Here is a 13,137-nt window from a genome sequence, read left to right as displayed (position 1 = left end):
TGCAGTGCTGCTCTGGATGCATGCACTGTAGAGAAAAAAAATGAAACCTTTGACTCCTTTTTTATTTTTATTTTTCTGAGCAGACACGAGGGCTGAGATGAATTTGGTCTTATTTAAAAAAGTTTTAATATTTTCTTTATAAAAACAGAACATGACTGCTGTCATTTCAACTTTGAAGGACTGAACCAAACTCTTAACAACAGCAGGTGCAATGAGGATGATCATTTCATTGTACCGTGCCTCAGTTTTCAGAGTTTTCATGGTGTATATGCGATGAAAGGTTCAATGCTGCCTGCCCATGCTCATAAACCTCAATTTACACTGCGAAATCAGAGGCTGTTGCCATGCGTTGGAGGGTTTCAGATACCTGAGTGTTGTAATGACTGATGGGTAATTTGGGATCAGAGCTTGTTTGCAGAAATGCCTGTTTTACCTAGGATCCCTGGATGTGCTCTGTCCTTTTGGGTCTGAACTACTTGTCTGGCTCCCGCTGTCTCTTTTTATCATTCACCCTCTCTGTCATGCATTGTTTCTCTCCCTTGACTCTCCCTTCCCTCGCTCCTCTACAATCCCCACAGGTCCAAAAAGTTTTTCAGTTTCATCGAGAGCTGTCTGGTGAAGAACTACACGCAGCGCCCCCCAACAGAGCAGCTGCTGAAGCACCCCTTCATCCGAGACCAGCCCAACGAGAGGCAAGTCCGTATACAGCTCAAAGACCACATCGACCGGACCAAGAAGAAGAGGGGAGAAAAGGGTGCGTCTGACTCTCTGTGTCCAATCAATTCCTCTCTTTTCTGTGTTATCAGGAAACGTCCACTCTGTACAATAGATAATCTCTTCTCATCTCTTAAACCAGTTTCTGCTGAGTTTACAGCTGTGATGAGTTTCTCTGAGTGACTGCTTCATTTTTCCAAGTACAGATGAGACAGAGTATGAGTACAGTGGCAGCGAGGAGGAGGAAGAGGATCCCCCAGAGCAGGAGGGAGAACCCAGGTGCGATCTAGTAGTTGCAGCACTTCCTAAACATGGGTATACCTACTTTCCCGAAGACATTTTAAATTGAACCCAGTCTAATCTAATCCTTCTGCCCCAATTCCTCCCATCATCCAGCTCCATTGTCAATGTGCCAGGCGAGTCAACTCTGCGCCGCGACTTCATCCGCCTGCAACAGGAGAACAAGGAGCGGTCAGAGGCACTTCGCCGCCAGCAGCTCCTCCAGGAGCAGCAGCTCCGGGAGCAAGAGGAGTACAAGCGCCAACTACTGGCGGAGAGGCAGAAACGCATTGAGCAGCAGAAGGAGCAGAGGAGGCGGCTGGAAGAGGTAGGATGATGTTTTTTTTTCTAGAACTTGATCACAGATCTCCTGGTCAAATGAGAGACACATTCTGGCAAACAAAAAGATAAGATCGCTGAAAATCATGATTTTTGTTGACAAATGTTTTTGATATTTCTTGTGTACTATCCCCATAGCAACAGCGACGCGAACGAGAGATGAGGAGGCAACAGGAGCGTGAGCAGCGTCGCCGTGAGCAAGAGGAGAAGAGACGTATTGAAGAGATGGATCGTAGACGTAAAGAGGAGGAGGAGCGCCGGCGGGCCGAGGATGAGAAGAGAAGGAACGATCGTGAACAGGTCAGCTTTCAAATATTTTTATTTAGAATGTCTTCCGTGTATCAAGGAATCACTATTGGTATACTAAGGGACAGGTTCTGGTACGCTAATTTTGAAATCAACTGGAGGTTTGTTCACGGTAGACGTGATGCAATGAGGTCCAAAATGCAGACAAGACGCGCTGTGCTAAGCTTGCAGACGGTGAGTCAGAAAGAAGATGATTAAGAATCGGCATTGGTACAAAAAAAACCCCCAACAAAACAAAAAAAGAAATGGTATGTTTATGTTAGCTCTGTAAACTAATTACAGAGACGGAAAGAAAATACTACTCTGCAATAATTGTATATATTACTACAGTGTAGTTTGGCTTCATGTGACTAAAAATTAAGCTGTATGATTTGGAAAAGACAACTATCCTGGTGGAGCCTTGTGAGGATCAGGGAGCGGTGAGAACATGCCAGATTAGATGCTGCTTTTTTCGAATTGGCCAAGGAAGGAACCTGAGGAAAAACTTTGATTTGAAAAATGGATTTTTGATCGATTTTGATTTTCTTTCTTTTTTGAGCTAGATGCCCCTTAACTACACTGACTGCTTTGCCTTGATTGACAGGAGTACATCAGACGTCAGCTGGAGGAGGAGCAGAGACACCTGGAGATGCTGCAGGAGCAGCTCCTCCGTGAACAGGCCATGCTGCTGGTCAGTCACACACATACACCGCATATAATTTCCACAGTACGTAAACACTATTTTATTCCTCCTGCCTTAGATGCCAGTTATACAGTAGTTATGCTAAAACAAATCTTTTACATAGAGCAGGATTATGGTAACTTTTAGTTCAGTTAACCACTAAAACTGATCCTTCATAAGTTCAAAGACCAATTTTGGATGTGTAGTCAATTAGTTTTAGTGTTCCGGATCAAGAGTTACATATCAAAGCAAGATGACATTTAAAACATTTTTTCTTGTGGGCATCATGGTAAATTACTTTAACCCTTTTAAAACCGTTAAAGTTATATGTTACTGTATGAGTTACAGCATAATGATAAAATGGTTCTATTGTTAGTTCATTTTTTGACTAAACTCTATGTATTTTTGGCATATGTTTGTGAATGAAATCCTTTAAGTATGGCAGTGCTGAAGACTGTGGGAGTCATCAGTAAATGCTCCACAACCACTCTTTGTTTTTAATAGGTGTGCTTGAATCATTTAAATTACAAAGAGGTGAGAAGAAATGTTGTGATCCTCCATCGTATCACATTTTGGCGGTGTCTCCTTTCTTTCTTTTTTCAAAAATGAACCAAATCAATAATTTGCCTCTCGATTGGAACGCCACATTTTTACATGTTCTGTTTTTTTAGATTCATTGTTTTTATTCTCTTTGATATAATGTCTTAATGCAGATTGACATAGTTTGATTTTACATAGCTTTCATAATCTACATGGCACATGTAAAAAGTATAATAATACAGAGTTACAGAGGAGTAAAATGGGCAGACGTGGTGACGAATGCTGCTGTCTGTATACAGTAAATGGTTTAAAAGATGGCACTGACACTGATTTTTAGTCAGTTTAAGTTTATCAGGCCAACACTTGCTGCCAGCTCTCCCGTCTCTTCTCACCACCTTGAATCGACCCCACACTCTGCAATAGGAGTTCAAGTGGCGGGAGCTCGAGGAGCAGCGCAAGGCCGAGAGACTCCATAAGCGCCTGCAGCAGGAGCAGGCCTACCTGCTGTCGCTCCAGCACGAATCCAAACAGCAGCCTGGCGACAAGACCAAACTCCCCTCAGACCATAGCAAACCTCCACAGACCTCCACCCTGCCCCCTGACAGAGCCCCTACGACAGCCCCACAAGCTCAGGTCCTTGACAGTGGTGTTTCTGTAGCGAGAGGTGCTCAGGAATCCTCCAGAGCCCCTCAGACGATCCCCCCAGACAGCAGTAAGTCCCAGGCAGCAGTGCCAGAAAAGCCTGACACTGTTGAGACCTCGCCCAGCCAGCTCGCACACTCCCCCAGCCCGAGCCCCAGCCCCCCTCAGACTGAAACCCCAACTGACTCTAAACCTCCCCAGGCAGAAAGTTTGGAGCCCGATAGGCCTGCCGAGCGTGTCGGTCATCCTCCTCAGCCTGTCAGAGAGGTGAACCTCCTCCGCGGCTCTGCCTACCCCGCTGCCTGCTCTTTCCATCTTCTTCTTGCTTGTCTTCACACAGCCTCAGTGACCATGATGATGGAGGTGGTGCGAGCAACAAATGATGGTTTTCTTTAGCCCAAACACTTACATTCAATTTCGTGTCTTTGGATGCTGTGGTATTATTCCAAAGCAATAACTAATTTGTTACAACACAGGCTGTCTCAGCCAGGCCCTTTTGAATGAAACAAGTGGGGGGTATGGCGGAGAATGGAAAAAAAAAACCACAGGCTCGCAACCACTCTTTTTTATGTCCTGAATAAAGCAGAGCTGTTCTCCTCCACTCTCTCTTGGCACTCACTCTCACTTGCACTGTTGCTAGTCTCCTTGACTACTAAAACCATTAGGATGTTTAAAATATTTATGTCTTAATTTTCACTTTGAGCAGGCTGAGCAAGAGAAAGAGAAACAATCAATTTGTAGGTTTGGAAGAATAAGAATAATAAAATAAAATGTCAGCCGTACTTCCATCTTTTAAAGCTCATTTTCTAATAATTTATCTTTATTGTTTTCCCCATAAAAAAATAAAGATGCTTCCATGGGCTTTTTATTTTTTTTTATTTCCCCACAATTTCTCCCATTTACCAGTCTCAGAAGGACAAAATCAAGTGCTCCTTTCATCCTTTTCTCTTAGAGGTTTTTCTCCTCAGAGCAATACAGAACCACAAGTGTTAGGAATTTCTCTTGATCTTTGATGGCTGACCTGTGAAGTTTTTCGATGTAGTTGTTTTGATTCTGAATGTGTGTGGACTGGGCCATTGCATGTGGATGGCTGAGGCCCAAACTAACATGCAGGACACCCAAGCAGTGTCTCCCGTCATCAACAGACCTGTTCCGTGTCATTAACAACGATCTTTCCCTCCGTTTATTATTCAAATTCAAGGATGTATTTGTTTGAAAGAGTCCTGTCTCCACCTCTGTCTGTCCACACATACCTGTGTCCTTACGGCTGCCTCAAATGGGCTTCAAGCATGTGTAATATCATTGTCACCAGATGTCTGTATTGTTGATTGTCAGTCAAATATGAAGGTTTCTGAGTATGACAAAGGATTCCTAAGGGACTATAATATTAGAAAATATAAGGAGATGGGAACCATTTTTAATCAGAAAAGAAAACTGTGAGTTTAAGCTTAAAATCTGTGCATAATGTAAATGTGATTATGCAAACATTTTATCTTTGCCAATGTTATTTCGAACTTTAAATAGTGGTTCCCTTCTCTTTGATTTTCTCTATTTTTACTTCAGTCAGTGAAATATTTCTCCTGACCCTCAAGTCATCTTTGTCCTGTACGATTCCTCCATCCCAGGCCGACGAGCGGTACCGTAAGAACATTCAGGGCTCCCCTCAGACTGCCCCTCCTCCAAAGCAGCCCCCTCTGCCTCCCCGCTCCTCTGAACCGTTTTCCAACGGTGGCTCCTCCTCCGAGGTTTCTGCCATGCACCGGCCCATGGAGCCTCAGGTAACTCCTTCCTCCTCCCTAATCCTTTCCTCTTTCTCCGACCGCTCTGTTCCTCCCTCACTGCTGGATTTGTGCATTCACACAGGTTTGTCAAACAGCAACACAACAGCAGGGTCAGTTGTTGGGCAGCAGAGCAGTGAGGTGTATATGGAGTCTGTTCGACTGTGGGACGCATGTTTTAGCCCACATATCTTCCTTCTGTGCTGGAACAGTTGGTGACACAGAAAGTAGTCTGCAGTTAAACTATTTACAACCAGATCTGTTTATTAAGCACATATTAGGAAAGAGCTACTACGTTTGGGTTTTAAAAATTGTTTGCCATTTTGATCACTTCAAAAGAAAAGGCATTAATCCATTTTATATCAGCTGTACATAGTTCCGCGGTTCAGCTCATATATCTGCATCCCGAATCACTTCAAAACTATCTCAGTAGCTTCAGTAGTAAAAAGGGATAGATGTGACTCCTACTATAGTGGGTTAGTTAATATTATTATAGAGACTGTTCAACGCTGACTGTACAATATTACACCCGTGACTGGTCCCATCAATGCTCCTCCAACAGTAACAGTTAATCAACTAGTTATCATGTTGTTCGACACGTCACATTTGAAGTTATCTGACACTTTTCCACTGAGCAAATTTACCTTTTATTATTCCTTGCAGGGAGGGCATACTTGAACGCTAGTGTGTAAGATGTGCAACGTTTGTGCTCATAAAACTGAACACATTCTTATTGTATTGCCTGGGACCGGTCGGATGTTTTAAACTACTAATCTATACCAGGGAAGCTCATATAGATCTGAAGCTGGGTGTTTTTAATTTGAACACTGTGGAGGAATATGTGCTTTTACAGACTAAGTACTCCATCACTGAACAATCCATGAGCAAACTAAACCCTATAAATGATATAATTTCCACTTTTATGCCATTAAAATCCTACCATAGGTTAAGTAAAAATTGCAACCCAAGTAACTTCTACTTAACCAACTACACAATGTTTTCTCTGAAAATACATCCAATTTTAAAGGAATAGTTCATAATCCACATTAAATCCAAAGTGTTGAACAACAATATGTGGTTTAAGCTTCATATTTACTGACATGAGACTGACAACGGCCGCTGTAACTCTCGGCAAGAAACTATTCCTTTAAGCACTTGTATTAATCTAAAGGCCAGAAGATGAATCTGAGTGAAACAAATCGTTGTGCTGCTTTGTCTGCGGTATGCATTTGTGTATATATATAAACACATGTATGTGAAAAGCCAGACACATCTTCCCTCATGTTTCACTGTGTTGTCTGCTTGTTTCACCTCCCCTCCTCCTCCTCTCCCCCCCCCCCCCCCAAAAAAAGGTCCAGTGGTCCCACCTGGCTGCTCTAAAAAGCAGCAACAGCGCAGCCCCCTCTCCTCCTCCTCCGCCCGTTGTCTCTCGCTCCCAGTCCTTCAGCGAGTCCGGCGGCGTGACCTCTAGCTTTGCACAACTCCACCTGCGTTCCCAGGACCCCCACCATCACCACCACCACCACCAACCATCGCCTGCACGCACTGACCCCCAGCCCCAACCTCCCCTCCTCCACCACCCTCAGGCCCAGACTAGGGCCGAACACCAGTCCAGCAGCGAGGAGGTGCCTCCCAAGGTAAGGAGTCGATGAGGGCCCCCCCGTTCCCACCCTGTCCTTTACTCTCTTCCCTCCCTCACTCACTTCCTCTCATGCCACTCACTTCACGTATCGTGCTACCCCACCACAGTCTGTCTGTGTTGGCCTTGCTGTGTTCAGTCTCATTTGTTGAACATCAACATTGAACACTGTTTTAAAATACAACTACTATAAGTTGTATTTAAAATAAACTACAAAAATGTTCCATTTCTAGGGCCACAGATAACATTAAGAGATACATTTTTTGAACTTTGCATCAATACGCAGAAATTATGTTACACAATACCAATAAACAGCACGTTCCTCCAAACTAAATTCATTCTTGGGGTCGGGGGGGTTGGAGAGGTTCTGCCATTGCTGAGAACTCAGTAGCTATGGATTTCAAGACGCTACCATGTTCTATTCACTGTTCAAAGTAACAGAGTAAATGTAAGGCAGATATTGGATTTGTCCAATTATGTGATGTTATGCTCTTCTGGAGTTTCTTTCTTTTTTTGGGTGTGTCCAATGCAGCTTTGAATTCTTGTCGTACGTTTTCAATTTTAGGTCAACTGTAATTCAAGTGGTATGCTCACGTCTGTATCTGAATACATAGCTGCCCGTGCGTGAAGACCTCTGAATCTGTGTCTTCCAGGTTCCAGTGAGGACAACATCCCGGTCTCCAGTACTGTCGCGTCGAGAATCCCCTCTGCCATCACAGCCCGGCAACCAGGGCGGACAGAGGAACGCTGGCGCGTAAGTAAAGACACCGCCGAAAGGATTTCTGCATTTGGATTAGGTAGTTTTTAAACATTTGAGGCAGCTGCACACATTTAAGCATAGGGTATTAGAGGAACATCACTACTGTTGCCAGTAATAACACAGGTGGACAGGACTAAAACCAAGTTGCTATTCTGTAAATGTTTAATTGGCATAAAACTTCACATATCTAAATACTTACAGAGGAACGATAAATATGGCAAATACTATGGAAAAGTGTCTGTTTATTTTGAAATAAATCATCATCATGTGATTTTTTTGTAACAGATGAAATATTACATTTTATGTACACTTGTAGTTAAAATACGGAAGTAGTTACAGAGGTAACTACAGTAGGCGATGTGAGTGGTACCAAGGAAGTTTAACACAAGATGTGTGGACTAGTGGGATGTTAAGTTGTGTGGTTAAAAAGCAGAAAAAAGCATAATGACATTCACTGACATAAAAGAACTGTGGGAAATCCTCGTGTGAATGACATTCCTATTTATTTCCACTGTGCTTGTTAATGGGACTTCGTTCCTTGTGACAGTAATGTGGAGCAGCGCCCGCTGTGGGACCGAGTGGAGAAGCTGCAGCCTCGGCCAGGCAGCGGCAGCTCCTCCGGCTCCTCCAACTCCAGCTCCCAGGCCAGTTCTGGGGACCGCTTCAGGCCACGCTGTGAGTCCCCTGGTACTGTAGTCGGCTACATTTCACTAACTCTACTAACTGCCTCTTAGTTCATTATTATTATTACTGTAATAACACCAATCTTCCTCAAATACTTAGCCGTGCTATCTACTCATGCTCTATTAAGTTTTATGCTGTTTCTATATGGGCAATTGAAGATCCTTTCAGAGGCCAACTCTACTGGCCCAATTCCGTTTCCCCTCACTAACATTACTTCCCTGTGTTCTCTCAAAGCTTCCTCCAAATCTGAAGGATCGCCTCTCCAGCGGCCTGAAAATGTTCCCAAAAAACAAGATGAAAAGAACCTCGCCAGGCCTACTCGACCAGCTGTAAGTCCACTGTTACCAGAGTGCTGGTTAAAATTGTATGATGCTGAATAGGTGGAAACTGTTTTGTTTTTTTTTCCCAATTGTGTTTTTCTCTATTTTCTACTACTCTAATTATTCAACCACCCGATGTGTGCAACATCTCATGAATCCGATGGTTCGATTGTTGGGGAACCTCTAAGGGTGATGTGGTAAGCCTATTAAATGAGATTACATAATCACACCTATGCTATGCTTGCGCCATTGCCCCACTCATTGCATTCTGTTTTGAAGTTTTGTGAATAAAAGAAATGTCTCTCCTTTGCTAGGATTAATGCAATAATTCTTTTTAGTTCTGTCATTGGTTACTGTCCCTTCTGCCTGCGATGTGATTGCCTTCTGCTGGCGTCTTTCCTCATGCCTGCACAGTTCCTCCTGAGTTTATTGCCTGACATCGACAAAACGCACATGGCACTAGAAGGCTTAAACCCCTGGGCAGGGGCTTAACGAGCCTGGATTTGAATGTGACCACATTTGAATGCAAACACAATCCTCCTGTTTCCTTGTACTCGTGAGAATGGCTCCTAATCTCACATGGCTTTGTTGCTGGATAAACTGTGGCCCATTTTGCTTTTGTTGAACGTGTCGGGGAAGTACCCCTTCTCCCTTTGTCGCTTGTCACTGGCCTTACAAGACTACATTAGTAAGAGGGCAGCATGGTTATAGTACCAAGGAGTACCACTAATTTAGGAATCAGAATATTCATTCTGATTATTTAATTTCCCACTCCAAGAAATGCCACTTAACTCACCACATTGTACACCTTAGACTGAGTGAGATAATCCCAGGTCTAACAAGGTTTCAAACTGGCATTTTTCTTGTCTTTGCCCTCTGCTGTCGAGTTGAAAACATGCCGACTCAACTGCAGGTCTTTGGTTATAGAGAGAGCTATTCCTGGGCTAAAAAAATACAATGCAAAAACACTTAATTGGGAAAAATGTTCTCCTACATGTACCTAGAGGTCTGAGACTGTGGGTACATCTAAGTTGAACAGAAAAAGTATACAGTATATGAAGTAATGAGGGGTGACTTCAAGGCTCCTGTTGATTGTCAGAAACCAGAGCCTTTGACTCAGTTTTACCAAAATATCACGCCTGAATTTTTCTAAGACTTCATTAATGTTCCTTTCAGGACCTGACTGCTCTGGCCAAGGAGCTCCGTGCAGTAGACGATGTGCGGCCTCCCCACAAGGTCACTGACTACTCCTCCTCAAGCGAGGAGTCAGGCACCACCGACGAGGATGACGACGAGGAGGTGGACCAGGAGGCGGGAGAGGAGTCCACTTCAGGAGCGGAGGACTCCAGAGCTGGGTAGGTAGAACTGGAATGACAACGTTGGCCCACAATCTGTTGCGCTCTTTTTCGTTTTCAAGAAAATAGTCAGTCGCTTCTTTTTAATTTCGTGTTTTAAGTTCAAAGCACGAGAAGATATTTTCATGTCAGACAATATTAAACATATTGACCCTAGACGATGTGCATTGTCAGACCCATCAACATGTTGCATGAGTCTTCTGCATGACTGTTAACACTGGTCTGGTTATGGACATCAGATATTCCCATGGCTTCTGCAGGAGGCTGAGTAACGGGGAGACGGAGTCCGCTAAGACCATGCTGGTTGAAGACTCGGAGAGCGACCAAGCCATCACGCCCTCCAAGGATGGCACGCTGGTCATCAGACAGGTAAGAGGAAGAGACAGAAATCTGGCTTAGTGAGACTGCAACATCGAGACCAGTTCTTGTTAAGATAGAAGCATATTCTCCTTGCATATAGTTGTTAGAAATGTCATTTTCCCTTTTCTTTGTCCAGTGTCATTGCCCACTAATTCTCCACCATTTTTCTCTGTGGCTTTTTTACATGTTTTTTTTACATGTTTTTAAATTTCAGTCGCTGTAGACTTGCTGCTTCACATTTTAAATGCACAGATGGGGAATCTATTATGTCAGATTCTTTTGAAATTGAATTGAATGCGACATGAGCAGCGGATGTGGTCTCCAAAGCCGAACTTAAAAGAATATATTGTGTTTAATGTCTGGATGAGAGGATCCAGATCCAGTCTGCTGCGACTAGCAGTCAAACGTATAGCTCCACCCTCTCTACACCTGCTTGCTCGAGCCCAAGTGTGCCTGTTCTTGCTTCCAGAGCACCGTTGACATTAAGCGGTTGGTCAATCTCTCATCTTGCTCCTCTTCCTCGGCCGGCTCTGGTCACGGTAACGGCCAGCCCCATACCCCCAGCCACGTCCTCCCAGAGAAAAATGGCTTTGCCGGCCGCATACACCACCTACCAGACCTTATCCAGCAGAGCCATCATTCCCCTTCCTCTTCCACAACCATCCCTTCCTCCTCCTCTTCCTCCTCCTCTTCCTCCTTCCCCTCATCATCTAGCCATGCCAGTCCTGCCATGTCCCCACAGAACCCCCTGGACAAGCTCACTGCCATAGAGGTATGTCACCCTCACATCACAGAGACAACTAAGGAATGGACGGTTGCCGGTGAACAGGCTTAGACATGCAGTAAGCAGATTTGGGTCAAAGAGCAGTTGCAAATGTTTGTTTTTATCTAGCTTGAGTCCAAGATCGTAAAGGATTTACGAACTCCTGTGGGATTTAGAAGCTGCCCACAATCGAAGAGTAGTGACGATCAAATACACTCGTATTGTAACTTTTTATTGCCATCGTCTCCCTGGACATGAAGCTGGGCAAAATAAATGATTTGCAAATGCTATTTTCTCTAGTTATTTCAAGGAGGTTTGGATGATATCGACCTCTGTGTACCTATCCAAGTCTGTACATACCCACCGTCCAGTCCTTGATTGTTGGTCTGAGCCTCTCTGCGCCCTATCCTGCCCCTCCAACCCCGCCCCGTCTGTGTCCTCTTGGCTTCTCTCTGGCTCTCCTCTGCCCCCTTCTGGCTTGGCTGACACCTGGTTTGAGTCTTCTGAGCGGCTGCAACCTCCTTCCCCGCCTGCACTTCACTTCACTGCACTGCACTGCACTTCACTGCACTGCACTGTGTCGCTGCTAACACCCGGTGCCTCCTGGTGATAGAACATGGTCAGGGCATGGAGGAAACTAAAACTGGAGCTTCTTGGGGCGAGCTACAAACAACCATTTCTTATTGGTACATCACGATAGAACCACCTTGGGTAGTTGTAGCAGTGCTGGGTGATGGCATGCCTTGTGTGATGTTTTGCCAGCTTGTAGGGGGGAAATTATGATATATTTACATTTTTAGACTGCAGCTCTGCAAACATGTATGACCTACCTACGGCGAAGAAATGACATTTATTTTGAATGGTTATTATAGATAACTGCCTCTTTCCTGGTCTAACACATAACTTCGTAGCAAGCAACAGGCGTCTTGGGTGGCGGAATTACGATTCTCCTCTGTCTCTGCTTTACTAGAGTAGGTGGGGTAGGTTTTTCTCCTCCTAACACTTCACGGCAGCCCATGTTTGGATCATTTCTCATTTCCCTCAAACACATTTCTTCTTGTCTCACATGTTGTTTTTCCTCTATAACATTTCTTTCCTCGCCAGCTTCAAAACAACTAACATAACTGCACGTTCTCTTTATCATATGATTTGTTATAAACCTGAATTTCAGAGCCAACTTTGTATTCCCAGTTGTTTGTGTCATAAAAACTGTAGTTTGATTGAAGTTAAGCTGAATGCTGTTTTATGAGCCCCCAGAGACAGAGCTGTAATTCATATGCTCAAAACTGAGGGGCCCGTTGCTATACCGGTTTAAGTCAACATTCAGTCAGTTTTATAAATAAAGAATCTGTGTAGCAAATCTTTATGTAATGGATTGGACCAAAGGCCTAATAAATAATCTGTTTCACCTTGTTGTCTCCTCACCTCGTTTTAAAGTTACTCGTTTTCTAAAATGTCTTAAATCTCTCTCAGTCCCAGTCAGAGAGCAACTCCATGTCCAAACACAAGTCTTCCTCTTCCTTCACTCCCTTCATCGACCCACGCCTTCTCCAGATTTCTCCATCCAGCGGCAGCTCCCTCAACAACATGGGTAATTAAGAACTATGAAGCCACTTCAGTTCCCTGATGACAGAAAGATGCATCTCTTCTTTGAGGGAGTTTTTATGAGCAAGAGGTTCCCCCCCACACACACTTTTTTTAAACGTTTTTTTCCGGCATTGATAGATAATTATGTTGAAACTCTGTAGCTGACATGATGAGTCAGTTTTTACACTGTACATTACAGTGTTATGCAAGGGAGTGTCTGCAGCAAAGTCGCATGTCCTCCCCATTAGAATATGTGGTGCAACAAGTACAAGAGTGATGGTAATAAGCTTAAGAGATGGATGAAGATGAACACACAGCACCATGTGTTTAAATCGGGACCAGGTTTTCATTAATAATTGAATGACATGCTGGTATCCTGTCTGACATGTACTGCCTCTGTCCCCCCCCCA

At 44.1% G+C, this 13,137-nt stretch overlaps 1 protein-coding gene across 13 annotated transcripts in view; it reads left to right on the top strand.

Annotated features, from left to right (window-relative positions):
- Positions 1–13,137, top strand: part of LOC120797939 (mitogen-activated protein kinase kinase kinase kinase 4-like) — a 37,367-nt gene that overhangs the window by 20,956 nt on the left and 3,274 nt on the right. Inside the window, exons 10-25 of one of the 13 annotated variants that reach the window (XM_040141763.1) lie at positions 579–754; positions 921–993; positions 1,111–1,321; positions 1,471–1,632; positions 2,222–2,308; positions 3,263–3,748; positions 5,107–5,259; positions 6,612–6,896; positions 7,552–7,652; positions 8,206–8,345; positions 8,577–8,671; positions 8,851–8,859; positions 9,839–10,017; positions 10,278–10,386; positions 10,847–11,149; positions 12,614–12,731. In XM_040141763.1, the coding sequence (XP_039997697.1) occupies positions 579–754; positions 921–993; positions 1,111–1,321; positions 1,471–1,632; positions 2,222–2,308; positions 3,263–3,748; positions 5,107–5,259; positions 6,612–6,896; positions 7,552–7,652; positions 8,206–8,345; positions 8,577–8,671; positions 8,851–8,859; positions 9,839–10,017; positions 10,278–10,386; positions 10,847–11,149; positions 12,614–12,731 (2,687 nt within the window). Of the gene's footprint in view, positions 1–578; positions 755–920; positions 994–1,110; positions 1,322–1,470; positions 1,633–2,221; positions 2,309–3,262; positions 3,749–5,106; positions 5,260–6,611; positions 6,897–7,551; positions 7,653–8,205; positions 8,346–8,576; positions 8,672–8,850; positions 8,860–9,838; positions 10,018–10,256; positions 10,387–10,846; positions 11,150–12,613; positions 12,732–13,137 lie in introns of all 13 variants that reach the window. The other 12 variants (XM_040141762.1, XM_040141756.1, XM_040141753.1 and 9 more) reach the window with 12 other exon arrangements.

The sequence above is a fragment of the Xiphias gladius genome, chromosome 13, assembly GCF_016859285.1.
Source record: "Xiphias gladius isolate SHS-SW01 ecotype Sanya breed wild chromosome 13, ASM1685928v1, whole genome shotgun sequence".
Lineage (NCBI taxonomy): Eukaryota > Metazoa > Chordata > Actinopteri > Istiophoriformes > Xiphiidae > Xiphias > Xiphias gladius.
The sequence above is the reverse complement of the archived record's forward strand: the minus strand, read 5'-3'. Positions and strand labels throughout refer to the sequence as shown.